General features: G+C 51.1%; 1 protein-coding gene across 1 annotated transcript in view; it reads right to left on the bottom strand.

Annotated features, from left to right (window-relative positions):
• Window positions 1-5,893: 5,893 nt before the first annotated feature.
• Window positions 5,894-12,442, bottom strand: part of FAM189A2 (family with sequence similarity 189 member A2) — a 56,884-nt gene continuing 50,335 nt past the window's right edge. Inside the window, exons 9-10 of the mRNA XM_032427565.1 lie at window positions 9,337-9,629; window positions 5,894-6,761 (exon numbers count right to left, since the gene is read on the bottom strand). Coding sequence (XP_032283456.1) covers window positions 6,558-6,761; window positions 9,337-9,629 — 497 coding nt within the window. The 3' untranslated portion in view covers window positions 5,894-6,557. The remainder of the gene's footprint in view (window positions 6,762-9,336; window positions 9,630-12,442) is intronic.

The raw sequence follows: 12,442 nt of genomic DNA, 5'->3' as shown, positions 1-12,442 counted from the left end.
GAAGCCTACTTCTCCCTCCCTTCCCCGCTCATGCTCTCTCTTGCTATCTCTCTCTCTCTCTCTCAAATAAATAAATAAAATTAAAAAAAAAAAAAAGACTTCTTTGCAAATGAATCTGAAAAACTATGTGAAATGGATGATTTCCCAGGAAAATTAAAATTACCCAAATTGACCACCATTAGAGTTAGAAAATTTAAATAGACCAATTCCATTGAAGAAATGGAGAAATTTAGTAAGGAACTAGACTACACAAAAGCTTCAGACTTTCCATAGGAAAGTCTACCACACCTTTAAAGACCAGATAATCCAATGCTCTTAAAATATTCAACAGCACTGAAAAGGAAGGAAAACTTTTAAATTTGTTTTATGAAGCAAATATAATACTGATAGCTAAAGCAGAAGCAGTATAGAGAAATATATATAGACCAGTATCATCCATAAATATCCCTGCAAAATTTCTAAATAAAATATTAGCAACAGTGAGTCTAACATAACATTAAGAAAATAATACATCATGAATAAGTGGGATTTGTTCAAGTATGCACTGTTGATTCACTATTACAAATCCATTAAAACCATAGTGCACATTAATAAATCTCAGTCCAAAAAATCATGATTAGCTCCACAAATCCTGAGAAAAATTCAGTACCTCTTCACAGAAGGAAATAAAAAGAAGAATACACTCAAAAACTTAGAGACTGTGGTATACTTTCTTAACATGATGGAATATATATAATTTCATCCTAAAGCTAGTATCTTATTTAATAAGAAAACATTGGAGGCATTTCCTCTAAGGTGGGGAACAAAGCAAGGATGTCCACTAATCTCCACTACCCTTTGACACTGTACTAGAGATATTAGCCAGTGCAATTAGACAAGGGAAATCAAGTCGAGCCATAAGAACTAGTAAATTGTGGAGGTTATTGTGAAGATCAACTGAACTAAGTTAATTCGACAGCTCTGGAAGGACTCCCAATAAATGTTACCCATTAGTACCATTTTCAACTGATACATTGGTGTTAATGCTACAATTGCTTAAGAGTTCCCGTGGCTTGTCTCCTTTACCTTCTCAGAGTTCCAGGCTGTGGCAGTCCAGGGAAGAATAAACTGTCTGTGATGACGGAAGGCAGAAGACATAGGTCAAGTTCTTCCATTTTGACATCTGCAGGTTGTGTGATCTTCAGCAAGTGAATTAACCTCTCTGGATGATGGGCTCCTCTTCTATAAGATGAAGAGGAAGCCTCTGTCCTTGACATCTCTGATATTGTGGTTTATGACTTATTATCGAAAACCCACTTACCTCCACCAAGCAGATACAGAAGCAGTGGGAGAAACAGCTCCTACCAAAAGCAAAAATAATTCCAGCAACTCTCCTTGCTTGGATCCTTTCCTGCCCTGATATGTGCCCCCACTCCCACCGTGAAATGCTTCATTGGATCCTTTCGAATTCATGCTCATTATCTAAAGACACTGGAAAGTCTCCATACACCTGGGACATACGGCCACTTTTCAAGAGAGAGAGGAACCATGATTCAACCCAAAATTTTGGCCCTAGCTCCTTTGTTAGGGCAAAACACAAAAGATCTTTCCAGCTATTGGAATGAAAAGAAGATTCCTGCCAGACAGTGACATGCCTGAGGCCAAGGACAGAGTGTGGCAAGAGGTTCTTGCTCAGAAGAGAAGGTACTCATCAGATTCTGACAGACTCTTTCTTTAGCTGAACTTGAATTGGCTCCTCTGAGTCCTCTTTCTGACCAAGCTCCAACCTCGAGCTCTGTCCTTGGCCTGCTCAGTCTGGTTTTAACAGAAATCCTGCAGGCCCAGTTGAACAAAAATCCCCCCCATGCTTGGTATCTGATCACCTTGGCCTGCCTCCAGAAGAGTCCTAATTGAGTTGGTCTAGCAAGCATCCCCCAGCCCTGACGTCTCCTCTTGTCATCTTCCATCCACTGACCCCACCCTGCACTTGTGCTTGTAATCAGAGTTGAGCCTGATCTCTCTCCCCTACGGCAAAACACCACCGGCAGCTCCTAAGTAAATAGTCTTCCTTACCAACCTTATCAGGTGTCATGAATTTTTCTTTAACGATTTCCAAGATTGTGACCACCTGCTGCCACCAGGCCAGGTCTGCCGAGCTTCACCCTGAGGCATCCCTGCCGGGACCTGTTTCACAATCCAGGATGAAGGATCCCTTCAAACCATCCTGATAAATCAGGCCCAGGACCTTTGGTCTTCCAAGTTGACTCAAAGAGAGTCCAGATCCTCCTGCCCCTTGGGCCCAGGGAGCAGCTCAGCTGCAGCCAAGAGAAATGTCACTTTGCATTTATTATTCTTAGACTTTTTTGGCCTTGACCCCCTCTCCCCACTCAGCTGCCTTTCCCCTGCACCTGGCCTGCTGCCTACACTCTGTAACTCAGTCAACACCTGCTGAATGAGGGCGAGGATGAAGGCTCCTGCGGACAGAGAGAAACAGAAGAAACATGGTGCCCTTTGGCCCCAGACTCGGCTTCCCTTGCAGCAGCTCCAAGGAGAAAAACCACATAAACAAAGATGCTCTTGTCCAGGCCCCTCCCTCACTCCCTTCGTTGTTTTCTGCATCTGCCTGTTGGGCCGGGACGAGGCGGGCGGGGGGAGCTCCTTTGTTCTGTTTCCCCAATTGCTGGGTGGAAACCAGAGCTACATCTTTCCTCTGCCAGTTCTCCCTCACCCTGAGGGACTTGCCAAAGCACTTGTCTGTGAGGGCCACCTCCGCTCTCGGGCCTCCTCAGAGACACATAGGTGCAGAGGGAAGGGTGTCTGCCTGTCTTCCCACTCCCGGCCTTCTTCAGTGTCCCCGGGACCCAGACCACAGAACAGACTCGGGGCTGAAAGGACACTGGGAAACTGTGGGGCTAGAGTAGGAACCCCGACCCACACCACACACCTGGGCCGAGAACGCTCTTTGCTTCTGGTCCCTGACAAGAGCAAGCTCTGGTGTGAGAAGCTGATGGGGGTGGGGAGCTGCATGAGAAACCTCTGTACTTTCTGTTCAAGTTAGCTGTAAACCTCAAACTGCTCTAAAAAAGCCTATTTGGGGCAAAAGTAGAGCTTATTCAATCCAAGGGGGGGGGTTGCATTTTGTATGCCTTTTATTACTATTATTTCATTGTCCTGGTAAATTAGTGCTATGGACTGAATGTTTGTGTCCCTCAAAACCCGTTATGTTAAAGCCCGAAGCCCCAGTACAAGGGCATTTGGAGGTGAAGCCTTTGGCAGAGGATTGGGTTTAGGTGAGGTCATGAGGGTGGAGCCCGCATGATGGGATTAGCGTCCCTAGAAGAAAACGCGGAGACCAGAGTTCTCTCTCTCCCTCTCCGTGCCCACTCTGTGAGACCCAGCAAGAAGGACCATCTGCAAGCCAGGAAGGCGGATGTCCTCACTGGACACCGAATCTGCAGGCACCTTGATCTGGGACTTCCCAGGCTCCAGAACTATGAGAAATAAAGTTCCTGTTGCTTGAGCCCCCCAGTCTGTGGTATGCTGTCATCACCATCCTAGCCGACCGACACAATTTTCAGTCAGCTTATTCTAATTTTACAAAAGCTTTTGGTCCATGACAGATTGGAGGGGGCGGGAAATAGTCCTTTGTCCCAGATAGCCTGAGAAGCTGTGACCCGCACCAACAGCCCTGGTCCAGGAGCTGGAAGTCTGGTCGCCCCACTGCTGCTTTGCTCTCGGCTCTGAGCCTCAGCTTCGTCAGCTGCAAAGTGAGGGTGTGGAGTGACCAGACCTCGCCAGCGTGGCTGCTCGGCGCATGTCCGCTGCTTTTGGTAAGTATGGGCAACCTCACGCAGTGAGGGGCCGTGGACCCCTCTCCCAAATCTCACCACTGGGCAGGGTGTCCTGAAGAAAGCAGGCCTCGGAAGAAATTCTGCCAGCCAGACACAACACGCCCTGGCATGTCTGCCCACAACAGTCCTACGTACGCTTGCGAGAGTGCCACCCTGGCCTCAGACGCTTGGACACACAGCTTGTGTGAAAGGGTGCAGGTGACAACATTAGGAAGGAGCAGCTGTGTCCTGATCCACCCCATGACAGTCTCAGGAACTGGGGACCAGATTCTTCCTCCTCACTGGTGCAAAGGCAATCGTGACTCTACGAGGCTTCTGCCCGGTCAGAGAGATCTTGTACTTCACCAGCGGAAGCTTGTTTCAAAGGCCCCTCCTGCTAATCAGTCAACGCTCTAGTGTAATCTTGATGCCTACATTTGAGATGCTTTGTCACCACCTCCGGGCTGTGGATTCTTAAGGAACTCCAAATGCAAAGGGGCTGCCCTCCCTGTGTATACTCCGTATGGATGCACGTGTACATCACGTTATAATGCTGTGTGCTACACGCAGACACACTAACGGGGAGATGAATAATATGACCTCTAATTCCCTCCCAGGGCAAATATATATAAAATATTGTATTATAATTATATTGCAATATATAATATTTTTTTTACTTTAATATTCCTTGACGTCTGAGAAGCAAGACAAAAGTCAGTTTTCTGACTTCACTGATACCTTCAGATCTTGGAAGTACATGGGACATCCCCCAGGCGGCCAGATCAGCTCTTCAAAGCAGAGACAGGTCCCCACTTCCTCCTGCTAGGTGTCAAGCGATGCCCTCAGTCTCACGCTCCCCTTTCCTCTTCTGGTTGCTGTTGGCAAATTCCCTTTCCTCAGAATGGCCCAGACCACCTCTGTGACTGTTTCTCCGAGGCTAGAAGCAGATACCATCTGCAGGGCGGGCGCCCGCCTACCTTCCCCGAAACTTCCCGGTGAGGCCTGCGGTGGTAGTTGGAGGGAGGGCCACAGGCTTCCGAAGGGAAAGAGGAGGGATGCAGCTAAAAACAGTGCCCTCCCAGAGTGGGACAAAGCATAAACCTAGAGCGGTGAGAAAGGCCAGGCCTTCTCGCCCAGCCCAGGAGGAAGGAGCTTCACCTGGACTGAGGAAGAGAGCACCCAGACTGGGTTACATGGGCTACACTTAGCTTACGGAGGCCAGAGAGCCCGTGTGAGCCAGGGGCTTGTAACACACTGGAGACCCCAGCAAAGTGGGCCGAGCCCCAGTGCACAGCTCCGGTGCGGACAGCTAGGGCTTCTAGAGAAACCAAGAGCTGGCTCACTCGCACAGAGAAATCAGGGCCTGGCAGTGGGCGGATAGAAGGGAGAAACCGCCATGGGGAAGCCCCACCAACCTCCTCCGCGAACACAGCGGCCGGCCCCCGGCCCGTCTCCCGCCCCCCAGCTCTCCCTGCCTTCCAGCTCTGCCTCCCCAGCCCCGGCTTACCCCGCCCGCCCCCCAGCGCCTCCAAACACTCTTCCCCTCTCGGTTACTCAGTCCCCAGGCCCCTCCGTAATTCCCACTGCGGCCTGCGCTCCCGTTAGCCTCGCTAGGAGCCTTACCCAGCACTCTACCAGAGACACAGGAAATGCCAACCCCCGCCGCCTGGGAGCTTCTGGAGATGGGCTGCTCGCGGGGGTGCCTGGCATCTCCACCACTGAACTTCGGAGCGACCTGGGGCAAGTTACTGAACCTCATCTTCCTCGTCTGTAAAATGGGGACGGTAAGAGCGCCCACCTCTTAGGCTGTTGGGCGGCGAACGGAGAGCGTGGGGGCCGCGAACGGTGCTAGAGCACAGGAGGGCCCAGCCAGGCCCTTAGCTCACAGCCTCCTACCCCAGCCTCGGCTATTCTCCAGCAGCACGTGATCTCTTGAAATGCCAGTTAAAGCTGGTACTCCCGTGCAGAACAATCCAGCCTGAGGCTCTCCCCACCGGCCTCCCCGCCGCCCCCAGGGCTCAACCCCTCCTAAGGAAAGGCCTGGCCACCTACGCCCACACAAATGTTGGACACGGAGCCCAGAGGTCCAAAGTACCCGTTTTTATTCTCGATTGGGCCTTAGCCATCACTAGTTTTGCAAGCACGAATAAATGCAATCAACACGAACCTCTCCCTAAACGCCTTTCATTACCATTTGTCACTGAACGAGTTTCCCGTTTTTCCTAAAGACACTGTGATTTGGGGGTGACGTAAAACGAAGCTTGACAAGTGCAGAACATCGGGGTTAATCATCCTGCTTCTGGGCCCTCTGCTCCCTCGTGGAGCAGCGAAAGGCTGCGGGAGCTCTACACAGCAGTCCCAGCAGCTCTGTCCTTCCACGGAGGGAGGAACTCGGGGAGCAGGAGAGCCCCGGTCGGGGAGGTGGGCGAAGAATCGTCAGCCGGGTTTCTGCCCACGTGACCTGGCCGAGGCTGGAGGGAGGCTGCCTGCACGGCCTCCAGATCAGTGCCTCCGAAAGCCAAATGGGCCTGGAAGAACCCGCTTGCCCACTGCTGAATGTCCTCAGTGAGCAGAAGAGGAGCTGGGGAGTGAGAACGAATGTCCTCCGGAGTGCCTGCGCCCCTTCTGAGGGCTGCCCAGGGGGCACGCCCACTCCAGGCCAGGGCACTCCAAGGTCAGGAGGGATCATTCTGCCTTCAGGGTGCATCTTCCTTCCTGCCCACCCCCCTCAGGCCGAACCCCACAGGTTCACAGAACGGTCTCCCGGATGACGCCGATGAGGCTGTGGGGCCGCTCAGCCTCTGCTCGCTGGGGCCTCCTCTCGGCTCGCGGCCTCCCCGCCGGGACGAAGGTGCTCAGGTCCCCGCAGCTCCGCAGGTGCAGGAAGCCAGGCTGTCTCCGCGAGGGCGGCACGTGGGTCCGGGAAGTGCTGGGCTGCGCCGGGGCCATTATCTTGGGGAGAATAAGAGGTGGGGGAGACGTTAGGCTGCACCAGAGGTGGTCCTCTGACCTGCCTTCTCTATCCAGCCATGCACTGCTTAGCTTCGTTGCTTTGGAAAAGAAAATAGGGTGTTTTCCCAAAGTGGAACACACTTGGAATTCCAGATACCTTCCACCGAATGCCTCTTTCCTAACGTTCCTAAGACATTCCCCCAATTTGCTATTGTTTCAGCTGCCGACCTGCCTCACGTCACTTCCCTGATTCATCCGTGGCAGGTGAATTTACACTTTTGCTTTACACTTAACATTCTTCTCGTCATTTTTACCCAGTTGGCCTGGGGTCTGAGACGGTGCTTCTCCCCGGGGTCTGCGCGTTTCTGGAGGGGAGGGGAGCTGCTACCGAGGATCCCCCGCCCCCCCACAGCAATTGTGACAGGCGGGGCTGGAACGTCTGTAGTTCTAACCAGAACCCAGGGGATACCAACGTTCTTGAAAAGTTGATAACCACCTGTGGGGCACTGTGACCAGCTAATGAGTTTATAAAATGTCACCCAAAACCAGTGATGCTTCCAGTTGATCTGATAACCCTTCGATAACAAAACATAATAAGCAACATAAAAACTCGGCCAGTTTATTTGTAAAAAATGCTTAAGAATGGTTCTACCGTTAGATCTGTTTTACAATGCAGCATATATGTAACTTGAAATATATAATAATATCACTTACTTTGTAAAATGGCAACCTTATGGGAAACCCCTCATCCGGCTGGGACCGAGGAGGGGAGAACTGTCTAGCACGTACAATTTCCAGAAGTTGCACAGTCATGCTATAGGACCTACAACACTGTTAGCACCTTGAGAAAAACCCAGGCGTTTCATGACCCCCTAACATCACAGAACAATCACTGGGCTGATTTTTTGTTTAGTTCGTACCAGTCTGAGATTTTAAAGTCCTCAGAAGTTTAATCCCTCCAAAAGACGGGATGTTAAATTTTGCTAACACACTGGTATTATATTTGTCTTTAAAGCCCTGTCCTTGTTTCCTGGTTAAAAAGAAAATTCCAACATTCATAGACGTCAATTGCTGTGACATGTAAGTTGGGGCAAGTGGTTTTGATAGGAATAAACATTAAGATGGATCTAAAACCTATTCGAGTCATACTAGGAAAAGTGAAAATGTGCAAAGCTGGGTAGAGTCGGGAATAAAGGCTCTCCTTCCGCTTGTCTCTGCCTCCTTTTCTCTGGGGAGGGTGTCGCACTGGGCCTCGCCACTGGGGTCCGCTCCTAGAGGGCGCCAGCCGATGGCCCAGAGTCCACTGCAACAATCCCAGTACCTGAAGTTTTATCCAGACTCGGCACAAAGACCCAGCAAACATCTGCAGTGAGAGCATCTGTTGAGCTGTAAGTGCTTGGTCATTTTCCCCAAAGCTATTTACCAGGGAAGACTGAGCAGAAGATCCAGACCAATGGCTTGGCAGATACTCCGACTCTGATCTCACTGGGGCTTGGCAGCCTCCGACAAGCGGCTCCAAATACTTGCTCTGTGTATCGGGCTGATGGGGCCAGACGGAGGGAAGGAGGCAGGGAATGACTTCTGGCGGAGGCCAGGGTTAGGAGGATGTATCTCCCCTACACAGATGCTAACTAGAGCGTGACCCAAGACCACCAGCTGACTGCTCTTTTAGAAAGCAGACACCAAGAGGGTCCGCGGTTCATGTACCTCTTCATGCGAGTCATCAGATTGCTCTTCTGCTCCCCTGGGTCCCCTGAGGGGCTGGGAGAGAAATTGGCTTCTGGCTTTTGTCAGAGGAGGCCAGCAGGTAGAAAGGGAAACGGAAAGGAAAGTGAGAAGGAACTTACTCAATCGGCCTTAACTCACCCAGGACCCTGCAGCCCAATGTACATGTTACTGCCCACAGACGCGGGTGGGTCACACTGTGAGCCACTGTGCCCCGAGGTCACAGAAACCACCCCACAGTCAAGGGGCAACAAAGCAAACGCCTAAAAAGTAACAACTTCTTTAAAAATTAATTTATTTACTTGAGAGAGAAAGCACAAGGGGATGGGCAGAAGGAGAGGGAGAGAGAGAATCTCAAGCAGACTCTAAGTTGAGTGTGGAGCCCTACGCACGGCTTGATCCTGGGACCCTGAGATCATGACCTGAGCTGAAATCAAGAGTTGGATGCTTAACTGACTGAGCCACCCAGGTGACCCTGGTAGCGGTTTTTAAAAGAGGTGGGTAATTACAGCTGTGACCCATCCCCAGTTCTCAGCAGAAGGAAATCCCATTCAGAGGTACAGGTGTTGAGACCACCTAGTCTAACACTTCACTTTAAAAATGAGAAAACTGGGGCGCCTGGGTGGCTCGGTCGGTTAAGCATCTGCAGGAAGCCTGTGGGAAAGTCATCACGCCTGAAAAGAAAGTGCTCCGGCTTCTTCTCTCTCCCTCCCCAGACTTCCTCACCCCCAATTTCCTTGATACCCTGACCGTGAACTTACTGCGCCTTGGATGGGAAATGAGAGAAGGCGCTTCAGCTGCTCTGGAAACAAGTTCTCTGACTCATGCCCGAGACCAGTAATAAAACTACCTGTTCTAGGAAACTGGCACTGGTGATGGCCTCCTCCATGTGCTCCTCATCGGACTTGAGAACGGATTTAATGTTCTCCACAAGCTCGTGGATATCTGGGGTCATGCTGCAGGACGACTGCTCCAGGAACCTCGCCACCAGCAGCTTGGTGTCCATGTAGGACTTGTAATCTATCAGGGACCGAGGCCGGCATCGCGAAGCTCTGCTCCTCAGACCTCTCCTCAAGGTCACCGTGGCCAGGTCTGGTCTTCCCTCGGTCTGTGTTGCAGCTTCGCAGCTGAGCACGGGGACAGCTGTGGGCAGAGACAAACAATACGTGCCCGTTGGCCATGTCCCTGTGAGCACACGCCCGGACCCGAGACAGCACGGGCCATGGAACTCGGCGTGGAAAGCAGGTTGCAAATGCCAACGACCATGCACATCTTGCTTTTCATCTCACAGAAAGAAAAGGGGGGGGGGAGAAAAAAACCAAAAACCAGAAAACAATGACACAAGCTCATTCCCTGAAGTTCCGATAGGACGTGTCCCCAGAACATTTCGTTGTGCCACATAAAACACAATCACGAAGGGAGAGACAGATGATAGGGAAGAGCATCAAGAATGCGCAGCAGTGCCGTGGGGTAATGACCAATGTATGGGGATGGGTGGGCGAGCAGAAAAAAGATGGTGGACCTGATGAGAGAATGCTCCAAGGGCGGAGGATGAAGGAGCCACTTAAAGAGAGAGGCTGAGGAGGGACAAGACTGCGGGACGAGTGGAGTGCTCCACTCCCTTTGACTGTACCTTTGTCCTAAACATCCTCAGGGCATGGTGCCGACTTATCCACGCTCACACCATGGCTGTGAGTCAGCTCTAGGGCTGACTATTAACAGAAAGAAAAAACTAGGTGCGGAAAAATCACACGTCGTTCCAGAAGTCAACAGCAGCCTGGGAAATCCACCGCCACAGGCTCTAATGTCCGCAACTATCGACATCAGAAGGGCTTAAGGAGCGGCAGAACATGACTGCACCACCAAGTGGGTGAAGGGGAATGCAGGCCCGGTCTCCGCGTGTTCGTAAGCCAGCCAGCAGCCTTCAGTGTTCGCGACCCTGGAGGTTTCAGTCTGTGAAGGCCTGACAAGCAAGCGGGAATTTGATATTCAAGGAAGAAAGGAAGCAGAGGGTGGGAGGACAGGTGGAGGGAGGGGAGCACTCCTTTCCCTCGGGAGAAAGGTCGGCGCTCTAAACCGGGGTTAGCGGCCCCCCTCCAGGCTGCCATGTGCGTGTCACAGAGAGCCGGAGTTTTCCAGGAAGGCTCCCTGCAGACGCTCGTGTGTGAGGACAGTCAGGGACTACAGTCAGTCACTGGAAGGCAATCGGGGCCGTCTACAGCAGAGGACTCCAACGCTGTAGGTGAACACACGTCTCCTCCCCCTGCAGCGCCGCAGATCTGGGAGGATCTGACAAAGCTGTGCAGAGAGCCAAGTTCCTGTTAAAGCTGGCAAGTGGCCAGCTCGAGTCCTCAACTTGCCAGGTCGGGTGGTAGAGACCCGCCGTGAAACGGGCCTGGGGAGCTGAGGGGCCGGGCTGCCGGCCCGGGGGTTTGCAGAGGCGCTCAGTCCCAGGCGGTGGGACTCCTCCCGGCTCAGAAGACAAGAGGAGTGTTCTCTCTGGCTCGCACACGGTCAGTCCAGGGCTGCAGCGAACAACACAGGCCGTCAGAGGGACAGAACCAAGACTGCAAGGGGGTGACATGGGGCCCCAGAGAGAGCAAGGTGAGAGCATTTGCAAAGTCATATTTGCACAGAGCTTGAGGAGAGCAGAGGCCCTTGTTAGAAGAGGTCACCAGAAGAAGCCTGGGCGGCGGGATTAGAGATTTTCATTTTCTCCCTTTCTTTCCTTTATTTTATTTTCACAGTTTTCCACCATGCAGAGCTATTTGGAGATGTTCAGGTATTCACATATTCAGAAAAAGGACTCAATGTTATTTTAAGTCTTTAACATGTTTTAAATTTAAAATTATTCCAATGACATCTGTAACAAACTTCACACAGAAAGGGAGAGCATGGGAGTGTGAGTTTCACTCTATCTAAACTTCTTAAAACAGGTCAGATTCAAAAAACTCAACTATCATACAAAGTAAAAAAAAAAAAAAAAGAGATAACTTAGGTCATGAGAGGGAGTAAAAAAAAAAAATACACCCCTTGAACTTTTTCCTTGAGAATGTTTATTTCCATAAGACTGTGAACACCCAGAAATCAGAACGATGTTTGCATTTTCTTCATGTCATACCTCGAACACTATCATGTGCAGCCAAATGCTTTTGCTGACAATGACTTCAAAAGAAAAAACTCTACCAGCCTTAAAAAATGTGACAGGTGAATATTCCTAATGTGCATGGAGAATATCGTATTTTCCCAAGACCTCTTACCCTCTCTCAAGACATCTCTCAAGCTGCAGGGCGGTGGGTGGCCAGAGGCACCCGCATTCACCTGGCCGCCTTGGGGCAAACACGCACAGTGCTGTGCAAGGGGCTTGGGGAGTGACATCACCTCTCTCTGCGGAATGATGGAGCACAGGGTCACTCCTCGATCTTGTCCTCAGGGCTGGGAAGACTCTCCGGCTTCCCGTGGGAGGTAGCTGGTTTGCATCGGGAGTTGAGATAGATGTGCTTTCTTCTCTGGGTGTGTTAGGAATGTCCTCACCTGATTTTTTTTTTTTTTTAAGGAAGAGAAACATAAGTTATTTCACCAGCTGCTGCCTTCAAAATGTTGGGCAGGAAAGAGCCCGTGAGCCCGAACCTTCAGGGGCAGGGGAACAGAGTTAACCACATTTGCTTAGGCTGCTGGCCGGTGAGCTTTTATTTCCCAGCACCGTGGGAAACGCTTCCTCTCCAAACCACCCCTCCACACCTAAAACAAGCCAACAAAAAATTGTAAGTCCAAGAGTAAAATCAAGAAGCCCTCGCAAAATGTCAGGTGGTTTTTTGGTTTTGTTTTTTTCTGCAAGTGCTTAGAATCTTCTCCAGGGAAGCGTCCTGGTGCAGCGCTAGGAAGCTCCTAGTGACTTTCCAGTTTTTGGCAATGCAAGGTGAGCCGGGGGGGGGGGGGGGGGGGGGGGGGGGGGG

The sequence above is a fragment of the Phoca vitulina genome, unplaced genomic scaffold (assembly GCF_004348235.1).
Source record: "Phoca vitulina isolate PV1807 unplaced genomic scaffold, GSC_HSeal_1.0 scaffold37, whole genome shotgun sequence".
Classification (NCBI taxonomy): domain Eukaryota; kingdom Metazoa; phylum Chordata; class Mammalia; order Carnivora; family Phocidae; genus Phoca; species Phoca vitulina.
Note: the sequence above shows the minus strand (reverse complement) of the source record. Positions and strands in the feature narration are given on the sequence as shown.